Source organism: Mustela lutreola, chromosome 6 (genome assembly GCF_030435805.1).
Source record: "Mustela lutreola isolate mMusLut2 chromosome 6, mMusLut2.pri, whole genome shotgun sequence".
NCBI classification, from domain to species: Eukaryota; Metazoa; Chordata; class Mammalia; order Carnivora; family Mustelidae; genus Mustela; species Mustela lutreola.
Window position 1 is genome coordinate 42699782 of NC_081295.1, and position 17438 is coordinate 42717219.

General features: G+C 39.3%; 1 protein-coding gene across 2 annotated transcripts in view; it reads right to left on the reverse strand.

Moving 5' to 3' along the window:
- Positions 1-5689: 5689 nt before the first annotated feature.
- ORC3 (origin recognition complex subunit 3) overlaps positions 5690-17438 on the reverse strand; it is a 66116-nt gene continuing 54367 nt past the window's right edge. For both annotated transcript variants that reach the window (XM_059177118.1, XM_059177119.1), the window contains 6 exons: positions 16420-16496; positions 15051-15151; positions 11168-11309; positions 7530-7646; positions 6693-6772; positions 5690-6124 (listed from right to left, as the gene is read on the reverse strand). In XM_059177118.1, the coding sequence (XP_059033101.1) occupies positions 6019-6124; positions 6693-6772; positions 7530-7646; positions 11168-11309; positions 15051-15151; positions 16420-16496 (623 nt within the window). In that variant the 3' untranslated portion in view covers positions 5690-6018. The remainder of the gene's footprint in view (positions 6125-6692; positions 6773-7529; positions 7647-11167; positions 11310-15050; positions 15152-16419; positions 16497-17438) is intronic.

Consider the following 17438-nt stretch of genomic DNA (forward strand, 5'->3'; position numbering starts at 1 on the left):
CTGAGAGTTTGGGCCAGATCACTGTGGTGGGAGTCCTACTGTGCATTAAAGGATTAGTTTAGCAGTATCTCTGGCCTCTACCACTAGATGCCAGTAGCACCCTCCAACCTGTGACAACCACAGATAAACTTCCAGATATACTGCCAATGTCAAAGGCTGAGGAAGGAAACAGTCCCTGGTATTTATAGGGGAATGCACGCAATAAGTTGGAATATGGACGAGTGGGAGAAGAATGAATTTAAATACATTTTATCCCTTCTTAACCCCAGTAAGGGCAAAATAATCAACACTCAGTTTTCGCATAGACTTAAATTTATGAAAGAGCTGGTTTTTAAACTTGGAGGGCAAGGTATACTAAAAGGAAAATCAATACTGGCAATCTCAGTGGAGCCACAACTAATAGTTTTAATTCTAAATTCAAGTTGGATCAAGAATAAAGTTTTCTCCACAGCCAAATTTCTGCTTATTATCTTACCAAAAAGTCCTGGCTAATAAGCTACTTACTGGTTATCAGTAACTGTGTGAGGGAATACCAGAAAATAAAAGAAAAAGGCAATCTTTTGGATTTAGTTGTAATTACATGGACCCAATAAGTTGAATACTCTAGTCCAAGAACCAGCCACAGTTGATCTCAATGAGAAAGATCCTACTAGCTACCTAGGGATTCTAAATTCCCAGAGATCCCTGAAATTGCTTTTTAACAGATAAATAGCTACAGAATTCCATGTGCTAACAGTCATTCTTTTAGTAAAAAGTAGTACTGGTATGATGCTATACTTAGGTTGCTATGAAGTGTTCAGTAACTCCCTGATTAACAAGGTCATGTGACCAGGTATAATTCTTTGTATTTTTGAGCAAAAATAGGCATATGCAATCTGAGAAGACTAGATATTGGAGATTTAGACTGTAAAAATTATCTTTGACCTAGGGCAAGACCTTCTCTAAAAATGGTAAATAGGACATTGTGTCAGCAATATAAACTGGAGAGCTATTAGGAAGGATTCCCAGGTTCCAATCTTAGACTGCTTTAGACGTATGGAGGAGAGGACTGTTGGAATCTGTTTAGGTGATCCAGGTACCCAAGGCTGGGAACAATTCTTTGTCTCATTTGGGTTTTCTTTAATCCCTTACTTCAAATTTACATAGTAGCTGGTGTTACTTCTAAAGCAACTAATAGCACGTCCCTTGTCTATTCCTAGACATGACTTTGCAGTTCTCTGTTCCTACATTTGCCCTAGGTAAGCGTTAGATTCAAGCCCCTGTACAAAGACAGTGTTTTCTCTGTACTACATCTATTTTCTACTAGATCATTACCCAAAGCACAGTAAACATGCTACTTAAAAAATCTGAGGGGTGCCTGGGTGGCTCAGATACTTCATTGTCTACCTACAGCTCAGGTTGTGATCCCAGGCCGGGTTGGGTGCCCTGTTCAGTGGGGAGCCTGCTTCTCCTTCTTCCTCTGCCATTCCTTCCACTTGTGCTTTGTGGCTCTGTCAAATAAGTAAAATCTTTTTTTTTTTTTTTTTTTTTTTTTTAAAACAACTCTTGAGGGGTCCCTGGGTGGTAAACAGTTGTTTAATGTCTTCGTTTCAGTTCAGGTCATGATCTTGGGGTCCTGAGATTAAGCCCTGAGTCAGGCTCTGAGCTCAGTGAGGAGTCTGCTAGAGTTTCTCTCTCTTCCTCTGCTCCTCCCTGTGCTTGCTCACTCATGTCTTAAAAAAAAAAACAAAAAACCTTGATCCTGTGATCCCTCTACTAGTTACTACTCTATTTTTCTGCCCTATAGCCTTTACAGCAAAAGTCAAGAATTTTCTTACCTTCCTCTGTTGCCTCTTTTCACCATCATCTTTTATTAGGGAAAAAATTTCATAGAAAAGCTTAAAGGACAATCCAGTGATCCACTTAACAGTGAAAAACTGTTTTGCATTATTTATTTCATATGTATATATTTTAAACTTTCAAAGTGCACGATTCATCTAAGAATAAGGTGGTTTTCTTATATCGATACCATTACTCCACTTAAAATACCTAATTTAATAACCAGTCCATATTTAGATTTTTCCCATTTGTTCCCCAAATGTCATTTGCAGCTTTTTATTCTCCCTGAAGCAGGATTTGATCAAGACTGACTTTCTGAAACAGCTAGACCTTTTGGCTTCTTGAATGTTTGTGATGTCAGTAATTGAACTTACATCGCTCTGAGTTCCCTGTAAGAACTAAAAGTTAGGTCTAATGTTTTTATTCAAAACCTTTTTGTAAGAGTACATCCAATGCTATGGACTTCATTTACATCACACAATGTATACCTTTCCCAGGACTACTGATAGTTTGGACATTTGTTAACTGATACATTTGTCATCTGATACATGCTCCCTATCAGACATTTCTGCACTGTTCTATTTTGTGGTTACAAAGGATTTTCACATTGCTAAATCTACATTTGACCTTGAAACACTCTTCAGTTGGCTTGCAAGATACCACGCTTGCCTGATTTTCCTAATTTATTGGCTGCTCCTTCTTGGTCTGTCTGGTTCTTCTATGTAACTCTTTCCTTTTCCCTGCTTTCATTTTTCCAAGTGTTAAAATGTATGTGTCCCAGAGTTTGGCCTTGGACTCCTTGCCTCCTCTGTTCATACTCAGTTTGGTGATCATATCTAATCATAGAGATGTAAGATTAGATTCACCTCTCTATGGAGACATTTCCACTTGGATATCTTACAGAGGTCTCAGAACTTGGGTCTAAAACCAAACTTACTTTTGCCTCTTAAGCTGTCCCTCCTGATCATCATCCCCAATCAGTTAATGGCATCTCTATTCTAGTTTCTCAGCCAAAAAACAGTCCATCTAATCTTGGTTCCATCTGAAGTCTCAACCATCTTTATTATATGATCATGTCCTATTCAGTGATTGCCTAATTGGTCCTTGTTTCATCTGCTGATGATTTCCTCATCACCTGGGATATCCCACTCAATCTCTTCTCATAGCAGAGTGATTGTTTAAAAGTCTAAGTCTTTACTGAGAGGGCTTCCTAAGTAAAAAAGACTTAGTGGTCTACAGGGCCCTAAATTACTTGTACTCCACCCCACTTTATTTAATTCTAGTCTCACCTGTTCACCCTGCCTATCCCTCACTGGCCAATTTTTGAGTTCTTCAAAAACTTACCTCGATGAGACCTGCTATGATCACTGTTTAAACTGTAGCATGATATCCTGTTTGTTTGTTTGTTTTTTCCCTTATAGCATACTATATAATCCTGTTCTGCTCCCTCTGCTAGAATGCAATGAGGGCAAAGATCTTTGTTCATGGAAGTGTACAGTGCCTGGAATAGTGCCTCAAGCATGGTATGTGCTCAGTAGTTTCTGAATGAATTTCAGATTACTTCAGGGTTTTCAGATTAGTATTTCATTGGACAGAGATTTAGTGGATCAGAATATCCCATTTGTAAAGTATTTTGGAAGAGGTTTTGGATGAGGTTTAGATGTAAAGTATTAAGAAATAGACATAGAATTGAGGCAACTCTTAAAACAGGGCTGGCTTTGAGGGGTTTGTGCTCCATAACGATCACAACAAATGGGCTTCATGACCTTTAATTTTGTAGCATTTTTGGGTATTCACTATAAAAACAGAACAGTTTCTATCTTGCTCACGTCTAATCTTTAGTAAGAAAAAGTGGTTCACTATATGATATGCATTTTGGGAGCATGAATTCAACTAAGTGCCCAGCAGGGCTATTACTACTTGGTGTGCCTCAGAGGTCAGTCTGGTCTGTAGGCGGCCAGCTCCTCTGACTCTTAACTGTGTAAGCATTTTGCTATACAAGTCTTGCTGAAATTCATAGTTTTGGGTTTTTTTTTTTAAGATTTTATTATTTATTTGACAGAGATCACAAGTAGGCAGAGAGGCAGGCAGAGAGAGAAGGAGGGAAGCAGGCTCCTGCTGAGCAGAAAGCCTGATTGCAGGGCTCGATCCCAGGACCCTGGGATCATGACCTGAGCCGAAGGCAGAGACTTTAACCCACTGATCCATCCAGGATCTAATCACAATTTTCTCTGGTGCCTGTTGAGCACCATTTGAAAGCTGGAAAAAATCACATTGTAGACATTGATGGTGTCTTCATATTAACGAGCACGAATATTGGAAAACCTTTCCCATCGCCGAATGCCCCACTTAAATAGGCAACAGATGGGAGATGCTCTAAGTCACTTATACATTCTTTTCCCCAGATTTTACTAACTTAATCAAAAATGAAACACGTGAGAGGAAACTTGACTGGAGGAGAAGGACTAAAGAATATTGAAAAAAAAATACAGAGCGAGTTGCTGTGAAGATAAGTCATGGAGACTTCACAGAATAGAAATGGATTCTCTGTTATAATCATACCCATTTGGCAGAGGCCTTTAACACATGGATTCCAAAGTGTCAAAAGCCTCTATTTGTCCAGTTTCTTCCTATATGGTGGTGATGTTTGTGTTTGCATATCATAAACGCCTTTATTTCAAAGCTGACAGCTCTTTGTGCACATATGTACATGTATTTACTGCGTACGTTAAGAAATCCTGGCACCTTTTAGATGAAGATGAGAAGATGAGCTCAGAGTAATGCTCTTTTGGTAACTCTTTCTCAGAGCTCTACAGGGCTAGATGCTTTCTCTTTTGGCATGCGGTTCTTTATTTCTGGTACCTTGGGATTTCCCTCTTTTTGAGCCTGGCAACATCTGACAATTTGTTTTTGGAGCAGGAAAAGGGGAAAGCAGCAGTTAACCATTAATGTTGTCTGAGCCCATCATGTTGCCAGAGGACAAAGATGCTCTATACTATATATGTCCTTTACACTCTGGAATTGAGGTTTAAGCTATCAAATTTCTTCATAATAAATTTTTAAAATAATTAATTATACATTAAATCTGTTCTCAAAGCACACACACAAAAAGGCCTAGAATTACATAGCACTAATGTTTGTGACCCAAGATAGTTCTTTTTTTTTTTTTTAAGATTTATTTATTTATTTGACAGAGAGAGAGATCACAAGTTAGGCAGAGAGAGAGGAGGAAGCAGGCTCCCTGCTGAGCAGAGAGCCCGATGTGGGACTTGATCCCAGGACCCTGAGATCATGACCTGAGCCGAAGGCAGCGGCTTAACCCACTGAGCCACCCAAGCGCCCCTGTGACCCAAGATAGTTCTTAATGGATTTGGATGTTTTCCTTGTGGTCATATCTGTGTGATAATTTTGGTAAGTTAGTGAATACTCAAAAGATATATCCCAGAGTTCTCATGGGAGTAGAATATTAAATAATGCACTTGGGGGTATCTTTGTTTCACTAACTTGATGAATTCTTGTCATGAAGAGATCCATCCAGATGTCATTTCAATTGGGGTTTACTTTTTCCTCATTTGGATTTTTAAATATTGAGATGTAATTTGTAAAGGTCTTAGAGGCTATACAACTCCATGATGGGTCATCCTAAAGTAGAATATTTACTGCTTTAAAGCATAAAACGAAAGAGCTTGGGATTTTTTAAATTTTTAGGCTAAAAACAATGGGGCAGCAGAGGCAGTTTTAGAACCTATATAGTCACCTAGGAGAAAACAACCTGTAGGATATTTATCTTACTTACTACACAACTTACTAAAGTGAGGAATGCCAGTCCAAGAAGCTGGGGGAGCAAGAATGAGGGATAGTAAATCAAGTGTAACACCTGGATAAAGGAATTTATTACCATTATAAACTATGTATGCTCAAGAACAATTTATAATTTAGTAATGACTATGAAGATTACAGTGATAATGTGGGAGAGGTTTTAGTTACAATGTAAGCATGTCATTTGCTGGGTTCTGAAGTTCTCCAAAGGTGTCTTGATATATTCCTGTTTGGAATAGTTTAACAGTCTACTTTCTGATCAGACAGTACACAAGGATTACATGCTTCTTGCCAGCAGTCTTCTGGTGGTATGTAAATATGACTGGTCTCCTTTTCTCTCTTAAGCTTAATGTGGTATTTCTGGCTTCATTCACTGGCTTTCTAGCAGCCTCCCCATGTTAGCCTCGCCACATGGTCAGTCTTCTGTTTGGTAGGTTTTATAAATCCTAAAAGTTCTAGTTCAGAAACAGCTCTAATAAACCGAGCACTGGAGGCTATGGCTAAGGAAATTCACCATGTTAGGTTTTTTGACATAAAGAAGTTAAAGTCTCAATGTTAAAACATGCTTTGTTAAACTGAAGTACAGTTCAAATACATATGCTAAATTAAACTATAACCCTTACTAGAAAACATCAATGTAATTAGAATCCACTTTTCATTAAGACATGAATGGTAAAGTATGTAACGCTTACCTAATTCTAATTTTTCATAACACTATGAAAACTGCTTCCCCTTTCACTTCTTAAAGTATATAATCACCATAGAAAAATATAGGGAATTTAAAAATGACAGTTTTTGAACATTTTTGCTGAATTCTGGAGTATGACCTTGATAGAAGTTTTAGACCAAATATTTTATATTTGGTCTCATTTTAGGTTAAATTTGGAATGGGTATTTAGAAACAAGTTATTCTGGGCTGATATGTATTAGTATTAACAAGTAATAAGATTGTTTGGAAAACGTCTTGATAAATCTATTGTTGGTCTAGAGAAACTATAAACTTTTATACTCCATGTATACTCAGACATTACAGAACTGGTTTGTTAAAAGGATACTGGATAATTTCATTCCTTTCTTCTGAGGTTACAGAACTTGCATCCATTTTTTCAGCAGCTGTCACAACTGTTGCAAAAGCCTTTTCAGAGACGAGACAAGAAAACAAAAATCTCTACCATTGCCAGATATTTTATATTGCACTTGATGACTCTGTAAGGAGCCAGGTCAAGCTGCTGGAACTGATACCTGGCATATTTTAAAAATATTCCACCAAATTCCAGATTCTCAAAACTTCTCATTCTTAGAAGGTGCCAATTTTACATAGTTTTAAAAGGTGACATCTGTTAAGACCTTCAACAGAGTTAACTTTGTAATACTCCTCTGAGGATGGGAAGAAATTATTTCTCTTAGTCTTCCATTGCCTTGCCAAGTATTCACTGTACTTCCTGATTGCTAAATCTGTTGTACAGTTACTCCGATATTTTTTTTTTTTGTGATAAAGGAAAAGCTAGTTAATAATACACTTTTATTTTGTGAAAAAACAGAACCAACCTAAATTGTTTAGCTTTTGCTTACTGTTAACTGTGGGGTTAGATCATGTACTTATTTTGACCTGGCATGAATGCAGAATTGGCATTCCACATTGAGGAGTGTGGAATGAAAGTGCAGGGGACTTGGAGTGAGACTATTGAGCAGTAAGCTGCTTTTCTGGAAGAGATTTTACAGTGTGAGGTGATTTATGCTTCCCAAACAAAAGAACAGGGCATTAAAAAAAAAAAAAAAAAAAAAAAAAAAACAGATTTAAGATGAGTTCCAAAGTCCCAAAAGTATAAGAACCCTAGGAGAACTGTCACCGATGGTTAGACAAATAGCTTACTCTCTTTGCCATGACCTACCTCTGACCAGTCCACAAGGTTGATTAGCCTGCTACACTCTAGGTGCAGTTTATATGCTATGCAGATGTCTGGGGCGACATTTGGAATGCAGCCTTCTTCACTCTTCAGTGCTTCATTCTAAAAACAACAGTAAACTTAGATGACTACTTTTTAGAGATGATCAGGAACAGAAGCAGACATTAATGAACCCCCAAACTAATTTAGGAAGCCAGTAAATAAAGTCCTTTTGGTTTCCTTTATTTAGTGAGTTGTGTTGTTTACTCCCCAATAGTTACCTAGTTCTTGTTTAGAATTAGGTCTTCATTATAATCCCCTTAGCTCCTGATCACTAGACGAATACTTGGAATCAGAAGAAAAGCTCATTTTTCATTTTAAGCAAATTATTAATTTTTTATTTTAATCATACACTATTAATTTCTAAGGATCTAATGCATTTCTGGTTTCTGTAAAAAGTTTATGGACTTCCTGGGGATTTTCAGTAAAATGCCACTTCCAACATTTGTGATTATAGCAATAATTACACCCTATTAATACCAACACATCACTACCAAGGCTGTAAGTTAGCTCTCCGAGAAAAGACTAGGTTGTCAAATGCTGCAGATCCTAAATAATCCCTACAAAAACAATCAGTGTGTGTGTGTTTTTAAAGGCTAATTTATTTGGCGGTGGGGCGGGGAGCAGTGGGCAGAGGAAGAGGGAGAAAATCCTCAAGAAGACCTTGCACTGGGTGTGAAGCCCAACTCACAACCCTCAGATCATGACCTGAGAGGAAATCAAAAGTGATCACTTCACCGACTGAGCCAGCCAGGGGTCCCAACAATCGGTGTTTTTAAAATTTATTCAAAATCCATGGTTACTGAGAAAGTGTCTCACACACAGATACACACAGAGATTATAATATATCTTCCTAAAGACTCCTAAAATCACACCAGATCTCTTCTGTGACCTACCATTAAAGAGAAGAATTTTAGGGGGAGAGGTCAAGATGGCAGAGAAGTAGCAGACTGAGACTACTTCAGCTAGCAGGAGATCAGCTAGATAGCTTATCTAAAGATTGCAAACACCTGCAAATCCATCCGCAGATCCAAGAGAAGAGAAGAATTCTGGAAACAGAAAAACAACCACTTTCTGAAAGGTGGGACCTGGCGGAGACGTGAATCCAAGGCGACAGGAAGATAGACCCCGGGGGGAGGGGCCAGCTCCCGGCAAGCGGCGGAGCAACAGAGCACAAAATCAGGACTTTTAAAAGTCTGTTCTGCTGAGGGACATGTTCCAGAGGCTAAACCGGGCGAAGCCCATGTGGGATCAGCGTGGCCCCAGGTCCTGCAGGGTCACAGAAGGATCGGGAGTGTCTGAGTGTCGCAGAACTTGCGGGTATTAGAACGGGAAAGCCGGCTACAGAGACAGAGCCGACAGTAAGCTCGCAGCTCGGGGTTACCTTGAACCAGCCACAGGCTCAGTGAGCTCGGAGCGCGGCCGCAGGTCAGGCAGAAGGGAGTTACTGGGCGCTGTTCTCTGAGGGCGCACTGAGGAATGGGGCCCCAGGCTCTTGGCTCCTCCTGGTGGAGACCAGGAGGCCGCCATTTGTATTCCCGTCCTCCGGAACTCTACGGAAAGTGCTCAGGGAACAAAAGCTCCTGAAAGCAAACCCAAGCGGATTATTCACCCAGGCCCCTGATCAGGGCGGTGCAATTCCGCCTGGGGCAAAGACACTTGAGAATCACTACAACAGGCCCCTCCCCCAGAAGATCAACAAGAAATCCAGCCAAGACCAAGTTCACCTACCAAGGAGTGCGGTTTCAATACCAAGGAGAGCAGCGGAATTCCAGAGGAGGAGAAAGCAAAGCACAGAACTCATGGCTTTTTCCCTGTGATTTTTTTAGTCATGCAGTTAATTTAACTTTTTTCTTTTTCATTTTTTTTCCCTCTTCTTCTGCTAAAATTTTTTTTTTAACTTTTACCCTTTTCTTTTTCAACGTTCTTTAACTAGTTTATCTAATATATATTTTTTACTTTTTTATATTTTTCTTTGTTTTCTTTTTTTAAATTCTTTTTTTTCTTTTTTTTTCCCTTTCTTTCTTTTTGAACCTCTTTTTATCCCCTTTCTCCCCCCTCGTGATTTGGGATCTCTTCTGATTTGGTTAAAGCATATTTTCCTGGGGTTATTGCCACCCTTTTAGTATTTTACTTGCTCCTTCATATACTCTTACCTGGACAAAATGACAAGACGGGAAAATTCACCACAAAAAAAAAGAACAAGAGGCAGTACCGAAGGCTAGGGACCTAATCAATACAGACATTGGTAATATGTCAGACCTAGAGTTCAGAATGACAATTCTCAAGGTTCTAGCCAGGCTCAAAAAAGGCATGGAAGATATTAGAGAAACCCTCTCGGGAGATATAAAAGCCCTTTCTGGAGGAATAAAAGAACTAAAATCTAACCAAGTTGAAATAAAAAAAGCTATTAATGAGGTGCAATCAAAAATGGAGGCTCTCACTGCTAGGATAAATGAGGCAGAAGAAAGAATTAGCGATATAGAAGACATTTCAAATGACAGAGAATAAAGAAGCTGAGCAAAAGAGGGACAAACAGCTACTGGACCACGAGGGGAGAATTCGAGAGATAAGTGACACCATAAGACAAAACAACATTAGAATAATTGGGATTCCAGGGACGCCTGGGTGGCTCAGTTGGTTAAGCAGCTGCCTTCAGCTCAGGTCATGATCCCAGCGTCCTGGGATCGAGTCCCACATCGGGCTCCTTGCTTGGCAGGGAGCCTGCTTCTCCCTCTGCTTCTGCCTGTCACTCTGTCTGCTTGTGCTCACTCTCGCTCCTCTCTCTCTTACAAATAAATAAATAAAATCTTAAAAAAAAAAAAAAAAGAATAATTGGAATTCCAGAAGAAGAAGAAAGAGAGGGGAGCAGAAGGTATACTGGAGAGAATTATTGGGGAGAATTTCCCCAATATGGCAAAGGGAACGAGCATCAAAATTCAGGAGGTTCAGAGAATGCCCCTCAAAAACAATAAGAAAAGGCCCACACCCCGTCACCTAATAGTAAAATTTACAAGTCTTAGTGAAAAAGAGAAAATCCTGAAAGCAGCCCGGGAAAAGAAGTCTGTAACATACAATGGTAAAAATACTAGATTGGCAGCAGACTTATCCACAGAGACCTGGCAGGCCAGAAAGAGCTGGCATGATATTTTCAGAGCACTAAACGAGAAAAACATGCATCCAAGAATTCTTTATCCAGCTAGGCTATCATTGAAAATAGAAGGAGAGATTAAAAGCTTCCAGGAAAAACCTGAAACAGGGGTGCCTGGGTGGCTCAGTGGGTTAGGGGTAAAGCCTCTGCCTTCAGCTCAAGTCATGGTCCCAGGGTTCTAGGATCTAGCCCTGCATCTGGGCTCTCTGCTCAGCAGGGAGCCTGCTTCCTCCTCCCTCTCTCTGCCTGCCTCTCTGCCTGCTTGTGATCTCTGTCAAATAAATAAAATCTTAAAAAACAAACAAACCTGAAACAGGTATAATCCTGTACTGCCAACTCCCCAGTCATTAGGACTGCAAATTTACAGTATTTTTGTGGTAAATAAAGCCTGGGGTGTGAACTAAACTTCCAGAGTGATGAATCTGCTTCTTACCTTGAGATAATAATAAGGGTTGTTGAGCGCAGTGTGGAGGGCGATTCTTGGCGCCGCGTTCAGATGCTCCCGCAGGGTGTGGGCGGCGCTGAAGTACACCACCTCGTGCAGGGGCTGTGTCTCTGGTGGCAGAAGGTATTCTCTGAAACAGCCAAAGTGAGGTGTCCACTTTTAGATAAGCACATGTTTATGTTCAGTATAACATCTTTGTCAATCCTTTGTGGAAGACTGAGCAACGAACTTAAAAAGCAACATCAACAACCAGAAACAAACAAATGAAACAAAAGCCAAAGAGCAAAGTTAGTACAGGTTTACTCAGAATTGTACCTCTTCCATGTAATTTTTAAAACTCACATTCACTTGAGTTTAAGAAACCGTATTTTAGTTCTCAGTTAAACCTTTAGGAACAAATGCACCTAAGTCACATTTCTGCTCAAAACCTTAAAGCCAGAATTTCTTAAGAGTATTAATGAATACTTTCTTAAAGTAATTATTTAGAAAACTGAGATAGCCACATTCCTTACCACAGCAGACATTTATTTTACTCTTGACAGTGTTTAAAAATACGCCTCAGACCTAGAATTAAGAATTTAGGAAATTCTTTTTGGATCACAGAAAATGTTTTAATTGATATGTTTCATAGAAATGGTACCTGGAAGGTTTTTGTTATGTTAGAATTAAATTTTAATTTAAGAAGGCAGAAAAGGCTATAACTTTTAGCTTTAGAATACTGGAAAACAAGCAAATTGTTCATCATTAAAATTTCAGTTAAACCACTGTAACTCGGGTGTTTTCTGCAATTTATGAGTTAGTTGACAACCTAATTTTAATGAAATCTGAACGTAGGAAATAAAGCATTAAGAAGTTCACTTTCAGTGTCTAATGAGCCTATGAGCTTGCCTGTGCCATGACAGTGACATCACTCTTGGGTAGCCTGGAGGGAGCAAACTGGAAGGGAGAAACTTTGGCAAACACAACCCGAAGGTAAGAGTAATATGTTGCTAACTTGAGTAAAGTAGTTAACTCACATGCCTTCATAAAGATTTGGGGCTTCGTCCAGTACTGGGCTTTAAATATTTTGGCCACATGATGGATTTCTGTCCGCTCCTTTTCCCACCAAGTGCAGGCAGAACAAAGCAGCTGCCTCGGCCCAGCCACCGGGGAAATTACCATCTTCCTCTAGATCCTAGATTTTCCCATCCTGGGAGAAAATCCCACTCCACTTGTTCCCCCTTGTGGTCAGTGGCTTTGAGGACGAGAGGAAGAGGAGAGGTATTAACCATGTACATCACTCCTCCCCATCTCAAGAGAACTCCTGGCCCCTTGCTCATTTCACTTGTAAATGCTACTGCTCCTTCCCTAGAGTTAAGCAGAATAAAGCCCACTTGCAAAAAAGCATATGGGTTTGACTTGGCCCTAAGGATTCAGCATTCTATACCTTAAGCACTGCTAACCTCTTACTCAAGATTAAGTTAACTTAGCGGTAGCCTATGACATGGGTTTTGTAACATCAACTGCCTCCCTAGCCAGCTAGCTACCCATTTGTAATTTCTGACCGTAAACTATTATACACCAACCTCAGGCTGTTTCTTCCCAATCATTATAATGACTTGTCATTAAAAGACCCCCCCTGAAGTCCTGCTATGTAATAAGGACTGGAAATCAAACAAGGCAAGCAGAGTCAACTTCAGAAAAATTATCTCACATTTGTACTCTCTGCCCTCTTTAGCATCTTTAATGTTTAGAAATTTAGGTAATTCCTGAGGCAAAAGGACTTTCTGGATCTCACTGAAGAACCTCCATCAGAGGCAAAATAAAACATTTGCCTATGTTTGGTTCACACTGGCTGCTACATTAGTTGGCCACCACCAGTGACAAAACATCACACATGAGAATCTGTGTCCAACTACAAATGCGGAGATGAGCAGAGCTCTCCTGCAGCTTACCTGCTGGGGAGAAGAAGTAAGCAATGAGCCCAGCACTAGAGCACTGCATGGTGCTCATTCTGGATTCAGATCAGAGTTCACAAACAAAAGAGAGATGGTTCTGAGGAAATGGGTAGGGACCACTTAGTATCAACAAGGGCTGCAAAGCTGAAGCTTGTATTTTGATGAAAACAGTAATGCAGAAAGTAGCACTTTATTCTCCGTTCTCAGGAGTTTCATCAAGAGCTGTTCATGATGAACTGGGAACCTGGCTCTTGGAGTCTATTGCCTATATTTATCTTTAATGAACACCTTTTCTCCAGGACTCTAAGCTCTGTTCAAACACCTGTGATGTGGCCTCCTTGGAGAAAGTCAGGAGAGATGGAGAGGCACTTCTGTTGGACATCTCCAGATCAGGACTCTGTGACTTTCCCTAAGTCCTAGCTTCTCTCTGGGTTTTAGCTGCCACATGTCTACTTAGGTCTGTTTTAGCTCTAATATGCTACAATCCCAATCTCCTCCTGCCAGGGAGAGTCAATCTTGATAAAATAGTAAATCCTGGTATGGAAAACTCTATGATTTCACAACACAGCACAATTTAGTCATGCTCACTTTATTTCAGTAACTTCTCAGAAAGGCTAAAAAGTCACACACAGGTGGAAAGATCATGGTCAAAGAGCAAAAGGAATGGTTGTCTGATTTCAGAGCCTTCAATCTGGGATTTGCGGGAATTCAGAAAGGAACCTGACATCTGGCCTACAAATTATGCTAAAATACACTATAATTTTTTTCAGCAATAGCAATGGTCACAAGTTGGTAAAAGAAAGGAGCCAGATACTTGGGCAAGAAACTACAAGAACAGGAAAGCCCAGCAGGGCAAGGTTAACTGTATGAGTTCTAAAAGGTCAATTCTGGCCATGACACAGTTCAGCATATTGCATTGCATCACTTGTACATGACACACTTCTCACTTTAACCTTTCTTTTGTCACACTTGGTTGATCATCTGGACCTCCTCCATGGCATTAGTAATTTTTCTCCAATGATTGGGAACAATGACCCTGTTCCTACACTGTCCTAGAAATGGAACTTTACACTTTTAAGAGGACAGGTAATTTATCAGAAAACTACTCTGTCTTCAGTGACTGAGCTGTTCTTTTCAGTACTTGATTATATTCAGTGCCTAGCCTGCTGTTTGAACTGCTGTTAAAACACAGAAGCCGCAATGAAAAATAAATTTTTTCCTCTTTTTTAACTATTAAATCATTTTGTTTTTCACATTTCTCTTTTTCCTATAGCATGTCCCAACTGCTTGAAAGGCAGCTTTTAGGTGGGTAATTCCACACACCTACATAAAACTGCCTTTTGGGAAATCTGTAAATTAGAATGATCTGGGTTTCCCAAAAAGGAATCCTATTTTAAAATACAGGCAGAGCTAATGGACTTCTAAATTACTATGAGTACATTTCCCAACATGAAGGTAGTCCTCATAAGATGCACTGGTATTCCTTAGAATAAAGTCCTTTACTTGGATAAAAGAGGACATTATGACTAGCCTGCTCTGTCTTCTGGGCTTGGCCCAGATTCAGCATTCTCCCAGCAAAGACAGAACAAGAATAAAGTGCAATGCAAACACTCTTGTTATGAGAAAGGGGAAAAAACACTCACTTTCTGTTTCCACCCCCATCCCACCCCCCACTCCAGCCTAATGAACTATATCAAATTTGAATTGTGTTCTTGAACTGGCAACAAAGGACTGAGCTAGTCATTTGATCAGACATCTTAATAAGGATGAAAAATGAATCAAAATTATAATTCTAAGCTGTACAGAGGGACCTGAAAAGAATAAAGCCGAATCTAATTTAGGAGAAAGTGCCCTGGACTGGCTATGGACAGCTGTCACTCCAGTGTTGTTGGGAAAATAGCCTGACTTTTAGCTTTTAAGAGCAACAGACTCACCTCACCAGACTTTCAATGAAGTTGACAACTTTTTCTCTGAGTACTTCAAACCTGGTCTGCTTCTTACTTGTTCTTCTTAATTCCTTCATTTCCAATAAGGACTATGAATGAAAGAACATATTCTTTCTGGTGATTCTGCAACAGAAAATTCCTCACAGGGAGTGCTAGGTCCATAAAAACAGAATGTGGAGAGAATGAACCAGATCAAAATGGATTTTGATTTTTAAGGTCTAGAAAGAATCCCTCCTAAGTGTCTTGCTTCAAATATGTATCAAGTAGGTTTTCAGGGAAAGAGAAAAAGGATAGCTCACTTTATTGCTATCATGGTAGAGTGCCACCAATCCACAACCCCATTACTTCAGTTAAGAGAAAGACTTAACACTCAGAGAAAGACAATTATCGTATGATCTCTCTGATACGAGGAATCTGAGAGGCAGGGCAGGGGGTTGTGGGGAGAAGAGGGAGAGAAAAACGAAACAAGATGGGACCAGGGAGGGAGACAAACCATAGGAGACTCTTAATCTCAGGAAACAAACTGAGGGTTGCTGGAGGGGAGGGGGATGGGAGGAATGGGGTGGCTGGGGGATGGACATTGGGAGGGTATGTGCTATAGTGAGTGCTGTGAAATGTGTAAGCCTGATGATTCACAGACCTGTACCCTTGAAACAAATAATACATTATATGGTAATAAAAAATAAAAATAAAGAAGAGACTTAAAAGAAAAAGAAACAAAAACAGCCTTAGCCTTTGTCCATCTAAATAGAATAAATTCAATGTGTTCTGTCTTGCTTTGACTTAAAGCTTACTCTACATTTATCATAACTTGGTATTATGATACAAAGAAGGATCTTTGCTTTGACAAAGAAGACCATAAACTTAGAAATATCTGAAAAAGATTATGTTGGACATACTGTGGCTCAGTTTCTACTCACTACTGAATATGCATTTTAAAAAAAAATCAAGAAAAGTATCTAAAATTATGGATTAGGCTATTCTGGGTTTCTCTGACCAAACAAACAAACAAACAAACAAAATACATCAGATAAATAATTAGATTCCTTTTGGCAACAGTGTCCCCATTTTTTCCTTACTAGTAGTTGATTCTTTTTTTCTCTCTGAGGCTAAAGGAACAGTTCCCACTTATGTTGGCTAGTAAATTCCTCTCTAGTAAATTCCACTCTTCATAAATACAGAGTGAGGACAGCAATGTACCAGATAAACAGGATGTTCAATTTATAAGTGAGTTACAAAAACTGCTTTGTTGCTGGTTGTGGTTTAAAAATTAAAAACAAAAACATTTAGGCAGAGCTAACCTAGAGCACACACTGAAAAAAAGAAATGCCAAGATGCAGTTGGAAGGAGAAGTTACCTTCTGAAGATGATAGAGGTCTGTCTTCTGAAGCCCCTTTGGCTGTGACCCAGAAGTATCTTCTTCTTCTTTGGCTTCTAATTTTTAATAGAAAACCAATATATAGCAACTAGGGTAAATCCATTCAAGTCAAAGAGAACAAGTATTTCTACTACTCCAAGGGAAATAAAGTTTCATCTATTTTTTTCCAATGTGGCAAGGCATCAAGGTCACATCAAATTAATGATTTCCCCCAGAAGCTGAAGGTCTATAAATATTACATAATTATGTCACAGAGATAGCTTCAACAAACCAGCAACTGGATTTTAAAAACATGACCACAATGAAAGCAAAACAAAGGTACATACAAAACCCCATAAGCCAAGAGCAAAAAACTCCAATTCTTTGTGCTGTTATAAATGGCTTTTTAAGAAACAAATTTAAACTGTATTCCTTTGATTATGCCAAGACCGTAAACAACACAAACACACACCCTGCAAACCCAGCATCAACCTTCTAATTCACTATTTTTGACACAAGGCTACTTGAGTATGAAAGAGGTAGTGTGTAAAAGACTTGAAATAATCTACTGAAACAAAGTGCACTATAGTTCTTTGGCAAAAGGAACAGAAAACCGTATCTGGTAAAAGGTGTAGTTGTGCTTCTAGAGGGCATGAGGCTCTAAAAAACCCTTTCCTCGTAAGGACAGGTTTTAGGAACCTCACACTCACATGGCTTATTTGGACCAAATCTAAGACAACAGGATGTGACTGCAAAATCTGCATCATTCTCAGTCAATTTCGCCACAATGGGTAATTTCTGGCTCAAGAAAGATACAATTTAAGATTAAAATATCTAATAAATTCTTTGTCCCATTTCATTAACACATAGCAGAGCCTTAAAAATAAATCTGATATGACATTCTGACCTACTTAACCCTCCAAATGTAATTTTAAACCCAGACTATAAAATGTAGCAAGTATTAAGGAACCAGAAATAGCATATAGTCAAATATTTGTACTTGTCCAATGTGGGGAGTT